General features: G+C 43.1%; 3 protein-coding genes across 4 annotated transcripts; 1 reads left to right on the forward strand and 2 right to left on the reverse strand.

Annotated features, from left to right (window-relative positions):
• Positions 1 to 836: 836 nt before the first annotated feature.
• On the forward strand, positions 837 to 6,073 carry cnga2b (cyclic nucleotide gated channel subunit alpha 2b). 2 transcript variants are annotated; one of them, XM_077592753.1, is made up of 8 exons: positions 837 to 1,064; positions 1,654 to 1,750; positions 1,967 to 2,075; positions 2,287 to 2,397; positions 3,349 to 3,510; positions 3,570 to 3,677; positions 3,750 to 3,856; positions 3,977 to 6,073. In XM_077592753.1, exons 3-8 carry the CDS (start codon positions 1,969 to 1,971, stop codon positions 5,341 to 5,343), a joined length of 1,962 nt encoding a protein of 653 aa, XP_077448879.1. In that variant the 5' UTR covers positions 837 to 1,064; positions 1,654 to 1,750; positions 1,967 to 1,968; the 3' UTR covers positions 5,344 to 6,073. The 2 variants fall into 2 exon arrangements, with proteins under 2 accessions (XP_077448879.1, XP_077448878.1); XM_077592752.1 differs by having other exon boundaries at positions 1,654 to 1,883; positions 2,280 to 3,677.
• A 121-nt stretch (positions 6,074 to 6,194) lies between these two features.
• On the reverse strand, positions 6,195 to 10,473 carry rraga (Ras-related GTP binding A). The gene is made up of 10 exons (XM_077592761.1): positions 10,294 to 10,473; positions 9,943 to 10,036; positions 9,648 to 9,747; positions 8,682 to 8,748; positions 8,389 to 8,611; positions 8,229 to 8,324; positions 8,038 to 8,160; positions 7,872 to 7,963; positions 7,551 to 7,666; positions 6,195 to 6,575 (listed from the first exon to the last, which is right to left on the reverse strand). Exons 2-10 carry the CDS (start codon positions 9,967 to 9,969, stop codon positions 6,472 to 6,474), a joined length of 948 nt encoding a protein of 315 aa, XP_077448887.1. The 5' UTR covers positions 9,970 to 10,036; positions 10,294 to 10,473; the 3' UTR covers positions 6,195 to 6,471.
• Positions 10,474 to 10,797: 324 nt separating this feature from the next.
• Positions 10,798 to 13,415, reverse strand: chmp1b (charged multivesicular body protein 1B). The gene is made up of 8 exons (XM_077592762.1): positions 13,222 to 13,415; positions 12,469 to 12,566; positions 12,248 to 12,394; positions 12,025 to 12,093; positions 11,730 to 11,837; positions 11,601 to 11,644; positions 11,442 to 11,514; positions 10,798 to 11,281 (listed from the first exon to the last, which is right to left on the reverse strand). The coding sequence occupies exons 1-8, from the start codon at positions 13,226 to 13,228 to the stop codon at positions 11,237 to 11,239; spliced, it is 591 nt and encodes a 196-aa protein (XP_077448888.1). The 5' UTR covers positions 13,229 to 13,415; the 3' UTR covers positions 10,798 to 11,236.
• Between the last annotated feature and the right edge of the window lie 166 nt (positions 13,416 to 13,581).

Below are 13,581 nucleotides of genomic sequence, written 5' to 3' on the forward strand. Positions count from 1 at the left end.
TGTTTTATTATTATAAATTTATCCATTAATACAATGGTTACAAAAAGTGAATGAATTCTTTTTATTATTATTTATTTTGGAATTAGGAATCTTTATTGTATGTTTTATTATTATAAATTTGTCCATTAATTATTAATGGATAAATTTATAATAATAAAACATACAATAAAGATCCCTAATTCCAAAATAAATAATAATAAAAATAATTCATTCACTTTTTGTAACCATTGTATTAATGATTAATACAAAAAGTGAATGAATTATTTTTATTATTATTTATTTTGGAATTAGGAATCTTTATTGTATGTTTTATTATTATAAATGTATCCATTAATACAATGGTTACAAAAAGTGAATGAATTATTTTTATTATTTATTTTGGAATTAGGAATCTTTATTGTATGTTTTATTATTATAAATGTATCCATTAATACAATAGTTACAAAAAGTTAATGAATTATTTTTTATTATTATTTAACTTATTCTATGCCATTGGAGGCTTTAAAGAGAAAAAAATAATTTGTGCATGAAAGGGATAAAAATAGATATATTTTGATAGTGCTATTTATTTGGGTCAATCAAAAATCAGTCAAAACGGGTTGGGAGAACAATTTTGATTGTTTTTAAATGTAACTCCAATATTTAGGCTCATAAATGAATATGAAATAAACTCTCGATTCTGCCCTATGATACTGCAAAAAGGGGATATTAAAGCAAAGTTGTGACATTTATGATAAAGCCACTTCCTTTTTTGTCAACCGATTTGTGGTTCTACTTCTCTTTTATGAAGCCCAATTGCTATTTAAACAGAGAACAATGATTTGTGGCCATTTTTTTTTTGCATTTTCGGTGCCGGTGACGGCCAAAGACGTCCAATCCGTTTGAAGTGGCAGCCAATGACGTAACAAACGCTCTTTCTCTCTCTCTCTGTGTCATTTTGGCTCGACCTTTTCCCCACCCCGCTGCCATCCTTCCTGTGAAGTGGTGAGGTTACATGATTGCAGTTATTGGATAACGTGTGAGGTCACCATGGGGATGTTATTGGACTATCAAAGTCGTTAAAGGTAGGAACAACTTTGACGTTTACATTTTTTTAAGCAGCTCCAATTTCTGAATCAATAGTTTGAACTGGGGAAAAAATGAGGTATAATGAGCAATTGAATATTATGATAAAAAATATTTTTGGTCTGCAAATAATTCTTACATCCATTTGTTCTGACTATACAATTTGCATTATACAATATGCATCAACATTCTTCATTTTTGCATGACATTTTTTATCAATGAAATTACTCTGGAATTATTTGTGTCCATATTTAGTCAAAAATAATCTCTTTATCCTTCCATTCATCTAAATGAATTTTTATTAGGTAGATAAATTGATTATCATTCATCTTTATTATGTATTTGTTTGTTTGTTGCTATTTAGGCACTTTGTAGTGAAGCTTTAAATCTCATTATGCATTATAAAATGATGTATAATGACAATAAAAGCATTCAATTTAATGGAACTATTTAGTGGGAGATAAACAATGCATGAATCCATTTTAAATCCGGTATAGGTTCTTATTTCATGTATTTGAGTTACTTCACAATGATTTTTTTGGCAATTTTGGCTGCCTTTGGTTGACTTTTATCAATGATTTGTTTCAGCGCGCTCGCCTAGTTTGAGCGAGGGGGAAAGACGCTTTCTTTGTGACAGACACGCTCTTGTGGAGTCCACGTCAACGAGTCATTAAGCCAAGCACAGGTGACTGCCGACGGGTTACCAAAGTGACGGGGCGCCCGCGGGAGAGCCGCTGATTTGCGCTCGGGGCCGTGTGTTGTCATTAACCATCATCCAATTAGTCACACGTTGGCAACAGTCGTCTAAAGACCTCCAGGTCGCCCCACAAAAGCGCCGCTCTACCGTTGGCGTTCCCCCGACGTCCGCGCCGACAACTGTAGTGTGTTTGAACCTCCGCAGGGATGAGGATGACGGGCCACACCCCCGAGAGAGAGCGCTCGTCCCACAACTTGTCAGTCAAGACCGGCTTGGAGGAGGAAATCGAGAGAGCCGAGAGTATTCTGAGCAGGTGTGGAGATTCAAATGACATGGGGAGGGGGTCCGTACTCTGGGTGGGAGGGGGTCTCTGGTTTCTTGGGGTAAAAGAGAAGTGGTTGGGTGATCATTGTCACTCTGTGTGGGGGGGAACCGTCACTTGTTAACGGCTTGTCTTTTGTTCTCGAAGTGACGAGTCGCTCGACAGCATCTCCAATTGAATGCTTTCATATTTGAGCTTCCAGGGTGGCGTCCATCTGCGACGACACTTCGTCAGAGCTCCAGAGGGTCGCCGCTCTCGATCCTCACGGCGGAAACTCCAGGAACTCCTTCCGAAGGAACGACGCCGTCTCCGGGTGAAAGACCGGCCTCGGGGCGACGCTCGACGGCGATAGACGTCTGGTTTACCGCCGTCGGGGACGCTCACGGCCCACTTCCAAATTTCTTGGCTTCCTCATTTATTGTGTTGTTTTTGTCCATTGTTTTTCCAATACAAAATACATTCACTTTTTATTCCCTTTTTTTCCCTCAATAAAAAGGAAAAAGTTCCAATATTTGCCTTTGAGAACTGCATAAAACCTGAGAATATTTGTCTTCTGCTCCTATTAGTAAAAAAAGGTCAAATAAACTTCATATTGAAAAATACTGTCTGACCGTCTAATATAAGGGTGTCAGACTCGGGTTGGTTCGCAGGCCGCGTTAACGTCAACTTGATTTCACGTGGGCCGGACCATTTTAGATATAATATTTAGAATTTTTTTTAATAAATGGATTAAAAGAACTGGATTAAAAGCCCTGAATATTCAGTTTTTTATAGATCTGAAACAATGTTTATTTTAGCTTTTTATATATTTTTAGATTTTACAAAATGATTTTTGAACTAAAAACAGAAAAAATGGATTAAAAAATGACAATTATTGATTTAAAAGGGGGAAAATCAGGAAATTTAATATACATCTATACTCTTCATTTTAATTTGATCCTAAAACAGAAAGTCGGCACTCATGATTTACTTTCCCAGGCCACACAAAATGATGCGGCGGGCCAGATTTGGCCCCCGGGCCGCTACTTTGACACGTGCGCTAATGTAACCAGTAAATATAGATTCTTAATTTTGCAAATAATTTATTCCGGCAATATTCTCTGGTTTCTACAGTTCTCTAAAGCCATTTTTAATTCATCTGAATCATATACTGTTTTTTTTCAAATCATAACATTTCTCCAAAAAAGTCAAATCCTAAATGCAAATAACTTGATTGATATCCAGTTGGAGCCCAGCGCTAAAATAATCTGTGGCCGCACATCAGCCTGGTGAGATTGGTGGTGCGATTGCGGGAATGGGCTCACAGGAGCCTGACCCAGGAGCAGGCCAGACCGGACTCCTTCTTGGAACGATTCCGAGGGCCCGAGTTGAGGAGCGCCCCCAGCCGCGCCAGCGACGCTCAAGCCAACGCCAAGAAGACCCTCGGGTACGTGGACGGACGGAGCCCGCTTTGCTTCCTTTGCGCCCATCCCGGTCCGTCTTTAGGAAACAATGGGAGGTCTTTGTGGTGTCCCCGTCGGATGACGCCTATTACCGCTGGCTCTTCGTCATCGCCGTGGCGGTGCTCTACAATTGGTTCCTCGTCGTGGCCAGGTGAAGACGGAAGAGGCGTTTTCCAGAGAATTGATTGGTCGTCTTGTACTGTAAGTTGTTTTTTGTCTTCAGGGCCTGTTTCGATAGACTGCAGGTGGGCAATTATATCTGCTGGTTGGTGTTGGACTACCTCTGCGACCTCATTTACATCATGGACACTTGTCTCCGGCTTCGGACAGGTGAAGCGTCCGATCCAGCCAGCGGCGCCATCCGGTCCGACCGGCGGCGCCATCCGGTCCGACCGGCGGCGCCATCCGGTCCGGCCGAGATTTCCACGGCGTCTTCGGTTTTCCTTCCAGGGTTCCTGGAGCAAGGCCTGCTGGTGAAGGACCAGCGCAAACTCAGGGAGAGCTACGTGAGAACGTGCCAGTTCAAGCTGGACGTCTTGTCCATCCTCCCCACCGACCTGGCCTACTTCGTGACGGGCATCCACGCGCCCCAACTCCGGTTCAACCGCCTGCTGCGCTTCCCGCGGATGTTCGAGTTCTTCGACCGCACCGAGACGCGCACCGAGTACCCCAACATGTTCCGCATCTGCAACTTGGTGCTGTATATCCTGGTCATCATCCACTGGAACGCCTGCATCTACTACGCCATCTCCAAGTCCCTGGGCTTGGGCTCGGACACTTGGGTGTTCCCCAACGCCTCCAAGCCCGAGTTCTCTTCGTTGACTCGGACTTACATCTACTGCCTGTACTGGTCCACGCTGACCCTCACCACCATCGGGGAGATGCCGGCGCCGGTGCGGGACGAGGAGTACCTCTTCGTGGTTTTCGACTTCCTGGTGGGCGTCCTGATCTTCGCCACCATCGTGGGGAACGTGGGCTCCATGATCGCCAACATGAACGCTACTCGTGCCGAGTTCCAGGCTCGCATCGACGCCATCAAGCACTACATGCACTTTCGGAAAGTGGGCAAGGAGCTGGAGACCCGCGTCATCAAGTGGTTCGACTACCTGTGGAGCAACAAGAAGGCGGTGGACGAGCAGGAGGTGCTGAAGAACCTGCCCAACAAGCTGAGGGCCGAGATCGCCATCAACGTCCACCTGGAGACCTTGAAGAAAGTGCAAATTTTCCAAGACTGCGAGGCGGGCCTGCTGGTGGAGCTGGTGCTCAAACTGCGACCTCAGGTCTTCAGTCCCGGGGACTACATCTGCCGCAAGGGCGACGTGGGCAAGGAGATGTACATCGTCAAAGAGGGCAAGCTGGCCGTGGTGGCCGACGACGGGGTGACGCGCTACGCCCTGCTGGTGGCCGGCGGCTGCTTCGGCGAAATCAGCATCCTCAACATCCGCGGGAGCAAGATGGGCAACCGGCGCACCGCCAACATTCGCAGTCTGGGTTACTCGGACCTCTTCTGCCTCTCCAAGGACGACTTGATGGAGGCCGTGACCGAGTACCCGGAGGCCAGGAAGGTCCTGGAAAAGAGGGGCCGCGAGATCCTGGCCAAGGAGGGCATGCTGGAGGACCACGCCGAGAGCGGCGGGCTGCGGAGGGAGGACGCCGAGGAGAAGCTGGAGAGGCTGGAGTCATCCTTGGACGACCTCGGCGCTCGCTTCGCCAGGCTTCTCGCCGAGTACGCGCAGACGCAGCAGGGGCTCAAGCAACGCATCGCGCGGCTGGAGAAGCCGAGCCGGGGGACGGAGCTAGGAGGGGTCCACGTTTGAGGGTGGGATGACATTTCCGGGGAGATTGCGTCGGGGCCGGGGGGAGGGGTATGTGGTTGGAGCAAGGCGTGCGGCGCTCTGATCCCGAATGGGGAAAAAGGGTTGGCATATTAAAAGGGGTGGCATATTAAAAGAGAGTTGGGAAGGGGACGCGTTGAGTTGACAAACACTTTCAGTACAGTGGTTTGGTTCTTCATATAGTTAAAAAAAATCTTGGTGTGTAGACTTTTTGTTGTTGCTTTGAATCTCCATTGTAAAGCCCTTCCAAGCGCGGTGAATGACCTCTGGGTCGCTGCGGACTGTTGCATTGTTCCAGCTGCGCGGCTGAGCGGCATGGTGGAATGCCGACGGAAATTCCCCACAGACGTGCCGTGCCGTTCGGGAGGGGGGAATTCTAATTGCTTTCAAAATCCAAGCAGTCATTATATCAACCTTCCTGTTAACTTCTAACTTCAACACGGTTTCTTTCAAACCTATTGTTTAGTGACTGCCATGAACATACTTTAGGTGTTAGCCATAGTTTTTTTTTTTACCCGTTTTATTAGGTATGTACATTTGTTGGTGAGACGTGAGTTTTATGAAGCTTTTTGGTGAGATTTTTGTTTTTTTTCCTCATGTGGGGGAGTACTAAATATTTAGGCTATACAGCAGCTCATACTGCTATGTTAAAAGTTATTATTGTACACTTAGAATAAATATGGTCCACTCCTGTCAATGGCAGAGAATGTTATTTGGAATTTTTTTTCTGGTTTTAACAGAGACGAGAAATAGGGGTGGACTTTAAATTAGAGTAGCACTTCTTTTAACATTTAGCAGAGTACTCCAGATACAATCAAAACACAGACAGTTGGTCTTTTTCAATAAAACTATATTGCTTGTATTTTTTTTCTCCAAATAAACAGATGCCCCTGATCACTGGGGTCTTCTGTATACAACAGCGAGGTACATTTTTCCCTTCAAAGTAAACACCCAACTTCCCGGCGGACAAAAGCACAAACGCCGCCCGCCGCTTGAGGTGCGAAAGACGACCGAGAAAGAAAATCCTCATGCTTTGTCTGATTGAACGTGAGGGGACGCCAAGCGAGGCGATGCGAGGATCCGGCCGCTGATTGGCAGGGCGGACGGCGGCTAGCGCATTCTCATGTGCAGACTGTGTTTGGGTCCGTCCACCCGTTCCAACTTCTCAAAGTGTTTCCTAGCATTACGGATATTGATGAGGGTGGCTGCAGAGGCTGTTGGAAATCAACACACAATTTCAGGATGTCACTTGAGGGAGATACAAATGAGTATCATTTTTTTTTTCAGGAGGGGGCTGATTCGTGGAATTCCAGTGGGACATGGTAGCCCAAATTTATTTGTCTTGTGATTGGGATAAACAGATGATAATTTTTCACCTGTGTTAAACAACCTAAGGGGACTAAGGCGTCCATCTTTGGGATTTCATCTTTGTGGGTTAATACTATCTTGACTTGCGTTGGCGTGTTAGCTAGCAGAAGAGTGGACTGGACTCGGCGACACAAAATAACAAGATGGCGAACGGTGGAGGGGAGGAATGAAAGAGCTACGCGCCAAACTGCGCAATCATGAAACTACAGCAACTTGTTGGAAGGTCCCACTTGTCGGAAAATATCACGAGTGTAGCCTTGACGCTACCGCTACTCCACATGTAGCTTGGGGGTTAATTATGCTTAGTATGCCAAGTTTATTTGTTGAATTATCCATTTCTTTGCGGTAGTTCCACTTAAAATGCATCAGGTTGAGAAAATGTTTGGGTTTATTCATCCAAGGGAGGCATGCTGTGACGAATGACTGTGCTGCTTTCCTTTTACTTTTATCCATTCCAAAGGGCTACCCATATTAAGATGCTTGTCCGGACAAAAGCCATCCGTTTATTTGTGTCGGGTCTTTGCTTCAAATGGATTATGGCAACATACAGTAGTCGCCCTCCCCTCCCATTTTACAATTTTACACAAAACTGTTCATGATTTCAATTAGATTTGAATAGCATAAAACACGGTAAATTAAAAACAATTGATAACTATTTTAGGGACATCTTTATCTTGCATGAAAATTGGTTGAATTAATTGAACGTCCATCGCTAATCGCAGTTAATAATACGCTAACGCTCACGAAATGATAATCGTTCAAATAAAATATGGCACAAACTCAATGGCGTAAATTTCTAAATGAAATGATTGAGTACTCACGAATAGATGGGTCAGACATGATGACCATGACATATGTGTTGGAGGTGAAGACGTCAATAAAGGCCGCAAAGTTGGAATTCCTCACTTCCATGCTCTGGAAAGAGGCTGCTAGTTTACTGAAATAGAAAAAAAAAATGACTAAGGTACTACTTGGATAATTACAATATCAAGTAAAAATGCCTTTATATTGGAAATTTAACACTAAAGACATTCATGCCGGGGTCGGGGTAATCTGCATGGGTTAAAGATTAACTAGGAGTTGAAAAGAAAGTCAGGTCAAAGTGGACAATTTGATCACGTCATTGCCCTATAGGAACTCACCTACAGCTGAGTTTGAACTGCTTAATAATATTACTGATCTTCTCAAAGCGGTGAGCATCCCGCTGCTCTTTGCACTGGTAGTGGGAGATCACCTACAATCACAGCAATGTAGAAATAAATAGCCAGTACAAAAATCCAGTCCAGCTCCACTGGACGGCAATCTGACCAGGAACGTGGCTCTCTCGAACAGAAGGACTTCATCGGCCTCGATAATCTGCGCAAAATTCCTCAAATTGGTCTCCAGTTGCTGAACGTTGGGGATGAGCTGATACACGATGCTGGACCACGCCTGTTGGAATTCATAATCAGACATTTTGCCCCGGCAGAGGTCAGGACTTCTCGCGCCCACCGACCGACCTTGTAGAGCGTTTCGTCCCAGATGGACGTCCGGAAGCACGTGCAGGCCAAAGGTCGGGACAGTCTCTTCAAATCCTCCTCGCGCTCCTTAAAAATCTGACCAACGGCATACGCACATTGATCAAATTGGATATTTTAAGGACTTCAACCTCCACCTTACCAAGTCTCTCTGGTCCTCCTGCACCAGATCCATTTTGTGCACCAGACAGAAGACCTTGGCGTCGGGGGAATTCTGCAGAATGGCTTCCAAACACGACTGGTAGTAATGCATGTCTTTCTCCAGCTCGCGGCTCTCCACGTCGAACACGTAAATAAGCACCTCCACGTTGCGGAAAATGTTGTCCCTTTGGCTGGTGAAGTAATTCTCCATGAAAGTGTCTTGCCTGTGGGGTGAAAAGATAGGCTTGTTTTCTCCGACTCGTTGACGGCGAATTATCAACGCGTCTCGTTTACCCTCCGCAATCCCAAAGATTTAGGACCAGATTGCCAAGAAATCTCACGTGGGAGTGCTCCACGTCAACTGCAGAAAGAAAAGATTGGATTAAAGACACGAGTTAGGCTGCCATTGATTATTTTTGCAATGACTGCCCTAATCGACTCCGACAGAAATCACTTTTTATTTCCTCTTATTATTAATCTGGGTTAGGAATGCTATCATTATTTTCCAAGGAAGCATTTCATTGTGCTCCATTACAAAGCTTTCGTCGAAGACTACACTCATGAGCTAATTACAGTTTTTCAGTTTTATTATATAAAACATTTCAAATCATTCCAATATTTTATTCAAGGAATGAAATGGAAGTGGACGTCGAGCGCCGTCAATTGCAGTAACAAACATTAGCACGCACAGCCAGATATGTTTTTACTGAATATTCATATTCCTAAAAAAAAAAAATCAGAATTGCTCCTATTTTTATTTTAATGACCAAAAATAGCCACTTGTGTAAAAGTTCAAAGCCCTTATTTATAAAGTTTTTTTAAATGACCTAAAACAGTCAATGGCACTAGAAATGTGTCAACTTTTGAATAGCGGTCCGCTTTTGTGCCCAATGACCCTGACAGGGTTAAACATAAATAAAACTACGAAAAAAATTATAACCCCTCAAATATTTACTATTATGTCTGCGAATGATTTAGGTTGTTTACGACCTTTCCAAACAATTGGATCAGGGGTGGCCAAGTCCGGTCCTCGAGAGCCCCGATCCAGTCTGTTTTCCATGTCTCCCCCCACCACTCCAACACAGCTGAATCAAATAATCAGGATCGGTATGAAGCTTCCGGAATGATTGCTGATGAGTTGATCATTGAATTCAGGTGTGGTAGATGAGGGATGTATGGAAAACAGACCGGAAACCGGATTACGGTCCTCGAGGACCGGAGTTGGCCACCCCTTGTTGGACATGTGGTGGACATTCTTACTTGTTGCTCCAAGGCGACGCGTGTCTCGAGCGATGTAATTGGCAAAGATGATTGACCTCATACTGGTCTTCCCAGACCCACTTTTCCCCATCAATAACACCTAAAAAAAGATGTCCATTCGACAGTTTACATAACATGAAAACCACCATTTTGGCTCCATAGGATTTTTGTAAATGTTTGAAAGGGGTGGCTGCCATTGAAGGCGATAGACGCCATGCCAAAATGGAATTGACGTCTACGGCCGTCAAGGGTAGTCAATATGTTTTGAAAGACGACTGAAATGTGAGCAGGTGACCTTTTTCTTCATGGCTGAGCTGGACATCCCACTTGAGAAGACACGATGGAAGTTTCGGAGAGGGATCAGATGACTTCTCGTATGCAGCTCTCAGCTGAGGCACACACATTTTTGCACTTACGTGTTAATTTTCACATGGGAAAAACCCTAGTCACTAAACTACACGCGCTGACGGGATGAAAATAAAACTTTTAAACGATTATGTCAAGTCGTTTGAATGCACTCTTCGTCTGGTAAATTGCGCTAATGCTAAATTGGCTAGATACGCCAAGGATAGGTACGTATTTATGCCATGTAGCTTAGCTTAGCTGCTATCTGAAGACAATTACGACTAGAATGTGAGGAGCTTACCCGAACTGGAGAAAAAGTTGACTCGTGTTCAGCCAAGAGTTAACGTGAAATTATTGGCGTGAAAGAGCGTCGTCGTGTACATTACTTGATGTAATTAGTTGGACAAGAGTTGAGATCACCTGCTTCCTGTTTACGACACGGTCACATGACGTGACATGTGTCGGCAGTTCAGTCTGATGAGGCAAGCGAAAAGGGCGGCCTACGTCATTTCCGTTTGAGCAAGAATTCTACTTCATTTTCTCTTTTTTTTCCTCTAAAGAAAAGAAATTTCTCCATCAATAAGAGTTCAGGTTAGGTACTTGTTGTTTACTACAGTGTTACGTATATCCCACGTTATAATTAGAAAAATAAATAAAAAAATTAAGGTCTGCGTCATTTTCGTTTGAGATTTTTTTCAAAATAAAACAACGCCTTTTCTCGAGGCAAATGACTTGAATATATTTATATATATTATATAGAACAGGATATATTTTTATATTGACAATTTGTTAAAAGGACAGATAATAGTATTATAAAAGTTTATTGTATGTAATCTGCAAACTGCAACCCCAAACAAAAGATCAGTAGATTACCACAAAGAACACGGAACACCTTTCAAACAGCAATACAAGAATAACAGGTCATGACGTATGAATAACAAAAGAGCTTGCGGGTAGATGCCTTTTTATATAACTCAGCAAAATGGGCCAAAAAAAAAAAATCCCGATCTTATTCGCAGCTGCAAGTTCTAAAGAATTTGTTCATCATGACATTTTAACATTTTCAATTGAGCCTGGAAAAAAATGGATTTCTTTAACCTACGTGTTGTCCCAAACACAAAAGTAACAATAGAACCGTTCCACAGAGAGAATTACCAACGATAAAGGGAAAAAATAGGGTGAAAATAATATATGTATTTAGGCAGATCTCTGTGATTTTCTGATCGCTCCACAGCAATTTCCCTTCACAATCGATCTCGGAGTTTTGCCAGCCGTTGAGACAGCTCATCCTGCAAGTGGAAAACAATGAAAGACAATCATTACCTCGTCGGCGATGGACGTCCAATCCACTTTGACTGGGAGGCTGGCATTCGAACATTGACATTTCTATCATTGTGAGCGGCAGTCAAAGAGTTAAGAATAATTTTCGGCGTCATTTGTGCCATTGACCTGCTCCGCTGAGGCCACGCTGGTGCCCACCGATCCCGTTTGCCCTTGAGGCAGCTCCAAGTTCAAGTCCAACCTAAACAAAGCGCATCCCCGGTTAAAATCCAACTAACTGGAGCACAAAATGTAAGCATTGTGGATTGTTTCCCCAAAGAGCAATACCCTGCTTCATCCGCCATCTCGTGCAACAAAGAATCCACTTGGTTCTGAAACACACGTCAAAGCAGCGTTAACTGTGAGTTTAGAAGAGACGGCACGCTAGAGGACGAATACTTTGGTTGTGTAGCCTACCTGGGGAGTGGTTAGTGTTGTGGAGCTGCTCATGGTGTCTTCCATCTGCGCTGTAGTAACATCCAGCGTCTCAAACTGCCGCTCAAACTTGTCCATGAGTGCTGAAATCTGACGACGAAAAATGGGTGGTGTTGAGAATCTACTCAAAGCGCAGTAAAAAATGTTAGAAAATAAAGATTTTTTGGGAAAATAGTATCATAGTTAATATGCTGTGTGTCATTTGTTTGTTCACATTGATGAAAACCATTTTCCTAAAATTCTTTATTTAACCATGACATTTATTTGAAGAAATTACCTTTTCCAAATTCATGGATTTGAGAGTAACATCCATTCCTCTCACCACTCCACTCATAGATTTTGAGACCTGAAAGGAAATGCTTGCTTAACAAATATATTTTCTACAGACTTCTTGAGTGGAAAAAAAGGGTTGTACATGCATTTTTATCTTTATTTGAAGCGCTTTACTCCCATCTTGTAAGTCCTTTTAAGGAAAGGTGAAATACTGGCAGATTTTCTACCTGGTTCATGGTAACAGCCGTTTGGACCCTGGCGGCCACCGCATCCACCCGAGCACTCATCCTCAAGTAGGTCACAGACTGGTTCTTCTGTCTGATGGCGTTCTCCGCATGGATCCTCGCCACCTCCGTGTTTCCCTTCTGGATGGCCTAAACACACACACACACACACATCATGACATCCATCGTCTGCAGACATTAAAAAAAAATCACTGGCCACGTACTTTCTTGACTTTGTTTTTCTCCACTTTCTCCTCTTTGTCGCATTTCTTGGAGTTTCTCTGGAGTTCCTTGGCGGCAAACTTTAAATTGAAAAGATGTTCTGGGATGCGAGATTAACGAAAAAAGACGTAGACGCAGGCAGCATTTTTCAATGACAATGGCCGAGTGACTCAGAGCTTCCAACAATATACAATAAGCACGTTCCAATTGATGACGTCATGTGTGGCACAAGTGGAATTTGTGACATTATTAGAACTAAAAGAATAAAATCATGGTTTGATACAAGGATCTAGCAACAAATTCCAATCACATTCAACTTTTTTCCCCCAATTGTATACATAAATTTGACAATGGTTCAAGTTACATGCCTGAAATTGACGTTGCTACGTGAGCTACAAACGTAAACAATGTTTATACTCTCGTTTGAATTTCTGTATTCTACACATTACAGTTAAAACATATAGCGAAAACTATACTAAACTAAAAACAAAACAGCTGTTGGGGTTTCCAGTTCAGACATTTGCAACGAAGCTATTTCCAAGGCTAAATCGAAGTCTAGGATAGATCGTCATACTAAGCCTGTATTTATCTATTTTTTTAAAATTCGAACAATGTATGACGGTTCAGTTGTTGCTAAATATTTAAGACATGCCAAGACAAACAATATCGCAGACATATTTTGTTCGTCGGTGGCAGAACCTTAGCATCGTCATTCCAAGTACTTATCTTACTCAAACTGTCTTTTAGAAGGATACTATCCATTTTGAGTTTTTTCGGTGTCTTAGCCGGTCAAAAAGTTGTTTCCCAATGTAGAGTCTTGCTAAAAGTGAGTCAAAAAAGCAGGACCCTTCGTAAACACGACGGTAAATTTAGGTATCGGTCTTGTTTCGTTGTCGTTTCTGCACTTCCTGGTGTTTGACAAAAATATCCGACGTCACTGTCACGTGGTTATTTGACATGAGAAAAGGAGCTAACGGCAAATCATACGTCGATGTCATCGCCATTTTGGAGGTGGAAAGGTGATTCGTTTTGTGTGCAATTATTTTCTTACCTAGCCTTAATCATTAAAACACGTATTTTGTCAAATTTGAAATCCAAAGACATATAAATAAAAA

This window comes from Stigmatopora argus, chromosome 22, assembly GCF_051989625.1.
Source record: "Stigmatopora argus isolate UIUO_Sarg chromosome 22, RoL_Sarg_1.0, whole genome shotgun sequence".
Lineage (NCBI taxonomy): Eukaryota > Metazoa > Chordata > Actinopteri > Syngnathiformes > Syngnathidae > Stigmatopora > Stigmatopora argus.

Bases quoted from the DNA above. Each gene is read 5' to 3' on its own strand.
- rraga (XM_077592761.1), bottom strand. From the start codon at position 9,969: ATGTCCAGCTCAGCCATGAAGAAAAAG. The intron at 7,964-8,037 runs GTCAGATTGCCG...CTGTGATTGTAG, and splicing joins TCGAGAGAGCCACGTTCCTG to GTGATCTCCCACTACCAGTG. The intron at 6,576-7,550 runs GTGAGTACTCAA...GATTTCCAACAG, and splicing joins CATGTCTGACCCATCTATTC to CCTCTGCAGCCACCCTCATC.
- chmp1b (XM_077592762.1), bottom strand. The intron at 11,645-11,729 runs GTAGGCTACACA...CGTGTGTTTCAG, and splicing joins CAACACTAACCACTCCCCAG to AACCAAGTGGATTCTTTGTT. The intron at 11,282-11,441 runs GTCAATGGCACA...TTCCACTTGCAG, and splicing joins GCGTGGCCTCAGCGGAGCAG to GATGAGCTGTCTCAACGGCT.
- cnga2b (XM_077592753.1), top strand. From the start codon at position 1,969: ATGAGGATGACGGGCCACACCCCCGAGAGAGAGCGCTCGTCCCACAAC. The intron at 3,678-3,749 runs GTGAAGACGGAA...TTTTGTCTTCAG, and splicing joins TGGTTCCTCGTCGTGGCCAG to GGCCTGTTTCGATAGACTGC. The intron at 3,857-3,976 runs GTGAAGCGTCCG...TTTTCCTTCCAG, and splicing joins TTGTCTCCGGCTTCGGACAG to GGTTCCTGGAGCAAGGCCTG.